Genomic DNA, 7,281 nt, shown 5'->3' on the forward strand with positions numbered 1-7,281 from the left:
AGTTCGATAAGTTTTTTGGCTGTTGGAATGCCGGTAGTTAAGTCTGCTAAGGCATGCTCAAATACTAGACACTGTGTCACTAATTTCTCTGTTTAATGTGATTGGTATATTAAATTCAAGGTTTAACTTTCATTTTATCATTCTTCTATTATTTTCTTGAGAATACATCCGAAGGGTAATTATTCTCCTCCTTCTATTTATTTGTTTATAAATTTTGTATTCAGAAATAAAACTACTGTAGTCCCATTCTAAATCAGGACATGAGACTTGAAAATCTTATGACAGAATTATTCAGAGAAACATAGAGAATGGTCGTACTTTAATGTGCATAATTTCTATGACATATTTCTTGTTGAGTGCCACCGTGGCTTAGGCGGCAGCGCGTCGGCCTCTCACTGCTGGGTTCCATGGTTCAAATCCCAGTCACTCCATGTGAGATTTGTGCTGGACAGGTTTTTCTTCGGGTACTCCGGTTTTCCGTCATCTTCCATTCCAGCAACACTCTCCACTATCATTTCATTTCATCTGTCAGTCATTAATCATTGCCCCAGAGGAGTGCGACAGGCTTCGGCAGCCGGCACCATTCCTATCCTCGCCGCTAGATGGGAGCTTCATTCATTCTATCTCTGACCCGGTCAATACTGGAAAACAGGTTGCAGGTTTTCATCATTTCTTGTTGAATTCTACATCATTTAATCCTCACAACTTGGCCAAAATTCGAATTGTTTACGAGTTAGATAAGCCTACAATTGTACACCCAAGACGACGACTTCTGTGGTGGGAAATATTATTATTGCGCTATCGGGCACTAATAATAATAATAATAACAGTAACAACACGGTATATGACAATTATCTGTACTCATTAGGAATCTAACAAAAGTGCAACTTGGAAAGATACAAGTGACAACAGAAGATTAGATCTTCATAATAACTTGTTACAAGAGTAAACAAGAGAGAAATGAAGAAAGGAAACGAAACAGAACACAGCAAACAGCGTAATCTTCCCAGAGTTAGTGCAAGTTTGCCTCGAAATGGCCCCCTTGAGCTTCCGTGCACATAAAGAGTTATACACAGTAATGAATATGGGCCGTTCTTGGTGGGATGCCCTAGGTCGGGTGCACGAGGAACCACTAGCTACCACCATTGGTGGCTGCCACCTTGGGCTACAACATAGCAACTGACAACCACTAACCACCGCCACCGATGGCTAAACCAGTGGCGGCTGGTGGTTTAAAAGTTCAGTGGTGCACAATTTTTACCAATGATATATTATTACAGGCTAATTTTCATATCTAGAAACATCAACAATAATTTTTTATTATTAAAAATAAAACAAACATTTTACATTTCTATTTTCAGGAATATTACTATAACGCATTAACATTTTTTCATTTAAAAACTCTTTCACCATACTGAAATGAAACACTTTGAGGTATTGAATTCCGGTACTGAAAAAATATCCTTTTGTAATGTATCTAGTTTCGAAATTAAACGTCGCGTGGGCCTTCCCATACGTTTCACCTCCGATTGTTACTCGGCAGTCCGTTGCGGAAACATTAAAGAATGCACCGAATTCATGATGTGGCAAAATACCACTAACTGATAAAAACGCACAATATTAAAAACACACATGCTGACACGAATGCTTACACAATGAAATCAATAAGCTACTTAGCTTGTACGCACATAACAAAGCTCACGACTATACTGAAAGAAATGGCGGTGTTTATATCAAATTTAGAGACATTAGAATTATATCCAGCCACGGCCGACTTGATGCGTCGCTCTAGCCAGGACGAATAGCTCTAGCTAGCTCCGTACGGTGCGCAGCGAGGGATCCAACCGGTCATGATCCAGCAGATGAACTTCCATCCGGTGTCGCTAGATGACACTCCTGTTCTATAACAGAATCTCACATTGAGCAGCAACGGTCTCTAGCGACTTCGCTAGTAGTTGGTTACGTAGGAGCACGGCCGATTTGATGCGTCGCTCTAGATAGCTCCTTAGCGCAGCGAGGGATCTACTTGGCCGTGGTAGGAGGAGCCAGGTTGATAAACCTCCATTTAAGCAATGTAAAAGAAGCCACGCCTCTCTTTTCCTCACCCCGCGCACCCTTCTAGCAGCCTAAAAGCACACTTCTAGCAGCCCCGCACACCCCTCGAGCAGCCCAAGTTTCATCCTACCTCAGGTTGACTTCCTGCTGTAAACTTTTCGGCTCCTGCATTGAACATCTAAGGCCCGATTGTATAAAACAGTTGATCCTAGATCAAGGCGTAAAACTGATTCTAGATCACGTTGATCCTCAAATTTGTGTTGTATAAACGTTGATCCGAGATCATTTTTCCTTAATCACGAATCAAAATTGATCCAACGATTTCCTTGGATCAAGCCTTGTGATCCGGATCAAGTAGTGTTCTTGTACCGGTATTGTAGGCCGCATTTATCAACGTGAAAAGAAGAGGGCTTTTGTAGTGCAAAATAGTGCCGTAACAATAATCACGGTAAGAAAAAGAAAATATGTTCTGCAGTTTTACCGGTATTTAATCTGATGAAGGGATTTTTATCGCGATTCTGTCTTTGAATTACAGATGTCTGACTTCTCCGATTTTTCTTCAGATGACGATAATGAAGAATTTCGGCGGTCTCTCCGAGTATTCCAAGAAAGAGGAAACCCATTATTAGAACTTAGCGACAAAGCTTTTAAGATGAGATTCCGTCTAACCAAACACACTGTTGAGGTTATGGAAGGTAGACTTCGAGACTCTCTAATGAGACGAACGAATAGAAACCAGCCACTTACTCCAATGTTCCAGATTCTATTGACTCTGCGATTTTACGCGACAGGGAGTTTTCAAATCGTAGTTAGTGATTTATTCAAAATTGATAAAGCTACGGTTTGTCGAGTCATCCATAAAGTAACGCGAGAAATTGCTGCGTTGAGACCTCAATTTATCAATATGCCGACTGACCAGAGAGAAGCAAGGAGAATCATGCGTAATTTCTATGACATAGCTCATTTTCCAGGAATTCTTGGTGCTATAGACTGTACGCATGTGCCTATCATATCGCCAGGGGGTAACAACGCTGAAGTGTTCAGGAACAGGCACGGATGGTTCTCCTTGAATGTACAGGTTATATGTGATGCTAATCTGCGTTGTCTAGACATAGTAGCAAGGTGGCCTGGATCTGCACATGACAGTAATATATTCGATAACTCTAGAATTCATGCTCGGTTTGAGGCGGGGGAAATGCCCAAAGGATTTCTTCTCGGAGACAGTGCCTACCGTTGCTGCGAGTACCTTCTCACTCCAGTAATACACGAAGCGACACCTGCAGAGATGGCATATAACAGAGCTCATAAGAGATCGCGATCCACAATTGAAAGAACTTTCGGGCTAGTTAAAAGACGATTTCCCTGCTTGAAGATGGGTCTTCGAGTGAAATTGCTTCGGGTTCCTCCTATTATAGTGGCAACGTTTGTCCTACATAACATGGCCTTAGATTCCATAGATAGTGAACCTGAAGTAGAAGGAGATATTTTTGCAGGAAGAAGGGTTTTCGAGGAACTTCCTGTCTTCGAGGAAGCTGGGATGAATGGAGGAAATACTGCTGTTAGGAATGAAATAATTAACAACGTGTTCAGGCATGTTTTTAATATTTCTAAGTACTAACAAGACTGTACATTTGCTTTGGCTTTAGCCGTCACTAGCTCATATTTTTTAATTTCCTGGTCTAGTTTGAGATTTTCCATTTTTATGGCGTGTTCTGCCTCTAGAAATTCCAGTCTTCTCTTGTAGAAGTTGTCCCTTAAACTTCCCTCAGCTTCAGCTCTTCTCTTTTTAGGAGGTGAAGTTCGGCTGCTGGGGCCAGGACTGACATCTGTATCTGGTACTTGTTCCTAAAATCAGTCAGTCAGAATTGAAATACGAGAATGTGATGATAAAGAAGAAGAAGGACGGCCGTGCTGTAAAAGCTAGTCGAATAGTAATAAGGAACAGTTAAGCGTGTGAAAAGTATATTTGATTTATGACCGGTTTCTGGAATGACAGTTATCTATAGATGAGTAGTTATCAGTGACCGAACATGGTGATACATTTAAAATGAGTTTCCGAAACAACAGTTATCGGCTTATTCACAGTTATCTGTGCAAAGACTGGTAACTGCAGCTAGTGCTGTAGGTACCTCTATGCTAGAATTGATCCCAGCAAATTAGTTTTGTAAACATTAGTGATAATGAACTGACTATACTATATTTACAGTCATTCATTCTAGTTTTAACGTGCTTGGGTGTGCTAGAGTTTACAATATTTCGGTCCGTAGGTTTACTTCCACGTTATCACTGGCTTAGTAACTGATTCCACCTGTATGGTGTCATCTGTCCCAGCTGTTTCGATTACAATCACCTCGGAGCATGACGCTCCTACTGTAGATAAATATTCTAACACGGGAAATGAATCGTCAAATAAAATGGAACTCATATCAAACGGATTTTTACCAGGCTCAAATTGATCTTTCAGTGCAACTATAATGTTAAAAATTTCTTTCATCAGGCTTTGAACCACGAGTCTCACCAACAGTTAGTGAACACCCAATCTGAAATTAGGGAGTATTTACCATTAGCATTTACATTTGTACTAAATGATCTCTTAGGTACCGGTATGCACTTACTATAAGTCTGCTGAATAATAAATAGTTTGCCGATTTTTGTTGATTTTTTAATGTTACCGTATTATATCTTTTAACCGGTGACGTGAGGTCTGATAGACTCCCAATAAACATAAAATATCTGGAGTTCTTTAATTAATCTTTAATTAAAAATCTCGCAGGGAGCTGTAGTTTATGTTAGCTTCTTATCTGTGGACTTAACGTCAGGAGTTGCGAGAGTATTTTTGTCAAGGCATGTTGCGTGGTCAGTGTAAGTAAAACTTCTCAAGTGACTAGTCCGTTGCAGTTATAAGAAATACAAATCCTCAGTTCGAAGAGTACATTACGGAAATACTAATGAAAAATGTAGTGGTACCGGTATCTATTTTATTTTGGCTATTGAAGATTGCAGTTTGTAACGCTTTCGTATTGTTCAAGTTGTGCCGTGAAAGCCCAGAAGAAATGGAATTCTTGAAGAGTTTGGCATCTGATCAGGTGAAATTACATGCACTTTTTTCTCATTTATATTATTATTGTTTACGCTTGTGTTCTGGATCAGAAAAAAGTGATCTGTTTGGTAATCGCGGTGTATTTCTATAATTTTAGTGACGAACGCATCTAGGTGAAATTTAAGACTATATATGCGTGCTGTGAATAAGAAAGAAGGGGAAATATAACTAGTTTTTGCGTTATTAGATCAGATATATTCTTACTATGAGAGATTATTACACGCTGAATCAGATTGATTGAAATGACTGTGTACATATTTGCCAACCAGTTCTCATTATAGGAAACTTCTGCTAGTAAAAGTAACTAGATATTACCAAAATTACCCTAAAAACATTTGCGTAGATACATCTATTGGAGGACGAGAAATACTAAACATGACGATATCTGTACTGTTCATTACCAGGGCTTATTAATATGGATTTAAGTTTCCAGTTAACAGCGCAGTTAGTTACAAGCACATTTAGGTAACTCATAGGGAAATGTAGTGTACCAGAAACCGGCCATTATATGTAATATCTATCTGAATTAACACCCTTAAGTTTTTTGCAACATACAGTAGTCACGTAACTTGATACATTACCATGTTGTAAGAAACCCCACTGACAGCTATTTCCTCCGCGAAAGCAACGGATTGAGTTTGTGATTCGTTCACTGCAGTTTCCATTGCAAGTGAAGGATCCTCCACATCACATTCACGTACATCTAAATAATAAAATTAGACATTATGTACTTCCATAGTAAATGTGCACTATATTTAGTTAACCTGTCATTCGTCAACAAGGGGTAGTTTGTAATTTTTTATTGGAGTTACCGATGACCGATTAATTAAGGTAAAGGGCTTATCGCAATATTTACTAGAACGAAAAACAAACTAACATCAGACATAGTCCTGTGTATCGGTAATTAATTTACAATGCCTTATGCTTGTGAAAAGCGTAGCTCTGTATGAGTCTACACTTCGAACATTCTGTACCAGTATTCCTAATTATTTATACCAGGATTTCAAGGTTAACTTACCAAAAATAACTTCTTGGTGGAAGTTCGCATCGCAATCGGACTCGCAGGCTAGTGGAAGGAATTGGGGTTTTAATGCTGCTACGAGTTTCCGTCCAGCTTCATCCACCGTAGGTTGTACGAATGGACCTCCGCCTGTTTTATGAATGCTGACCTAGTAAGAATGTACAGTTGGTTAAGTACGATACTCCGAAGTCTCAACTAGTGATTAATACGCAAATATGTATTTCTTTACTTACTTTATCGTCTGCAGCCGACTTCTTCGTTCGTCGTTTTACATTCTTGTAACATAACTGCAATGTTTTCCAATCCCGTCGCGCCACATTTGCGTGGGAATTGAAGTCTGAAGCTAGTGCTTTCCAGGCGTTTTCCTTCTCTTTCGTACTTACAGAATCAGTCTTTTTATTTTCAATCGTATTCTTATATTTAGTAACAACTAAATCAATCAACAACTCCTTTTCGTACGCTGTAAAATTCGGCGCTCGATTTCTTCGCTCATTGACATCCAAGTTCATGTCCATTTTTCAATCGGTGTTTGAGATCTGATTGACACCAAGATTGACACTACGTCACAGAGATTAAAACATGAAATAACGTGGCTTTACTACCAACATACTCCTTATTAGTACGAATTTCCCACACTGTTTACGACGTTGCCAAGCGAAATTCTACGATGACGGATCAAAGTTGATCCGGATCATGAGATCCGAGATCAATGTTATACAACACAACGCGCAGCTTGGAAAGGATCATTTTCTGATCTCGAATCAAAATTGATCTCGGATCAGCTATGTTTATACAACCGGCCCTAAGAGTACCGGCTTGTAGTCTCCTGTAGTCAATATTTGCTCTTTCAAGCTCTTGAAAGGTTTGTCTTGTTGAATGAAAATACAGTAGTTGAGTAATCCAAAAGATAAAACTTTACTTAAAATATACGTAAAAAATTAATGGGGGTAGCGCCAACCTGCAACCTTATGGAGAAACCGCCCCTGGGCTAAACACGACATTTTCTCCAACCACGTCTCAGTTTGTACATCGAATATTGAGAACGCGCAGCGACACAGCCATTTTCCTACGCTTTTCGAGGAGCTGAAGAGGGTCGAAGAAAATA

The 7,281-nt window shown here is 39.5% G+C and overlaps 1 protein-coding gene across 1 annotated transcript; it reads right to left on the reverse strand.

Moving 5' to 3' along the window:
- Positions 1–3,669: 3,669 nt before the first annotated feature.
- LOC137500993 (myb/SANT-like DNA-binding domain-containing protein 3) lies at positions 3,670–6,691 on the reverse strand. Its single transcript, XM_068227801.1, has 4 exons — positions 6,410–6,691; positions 6,174–6,324; positions 5,737–5,858; positions 3,670–3,900 (listed from the first exon to the last, which is right to left on the reverse strand). Exons 1-4 carry the CDS (start codon positions 6,689–6,691, stop codon positions 3,670–3,672), a joined length of 786 nt encoding a protein of 261 aa, XP_068083902.1.
- Positions 6,692–7,281: the final 590 nt, after the last annotated feature.

Source organism: Anabrus simplex, chromosome 5 (genome assembly GCF_040414725.1).
Source record: "Anabrus simplex isolate iqAnaSimp1 chromosome 5, ASM4041472v1, whole genome shotgun sequence".
NCBI lineage: Eukaryota > Metazoa > Arthropoda > Insecta > Orthoptera > Tettigoniidae > Anabrus > Anabrus simplex.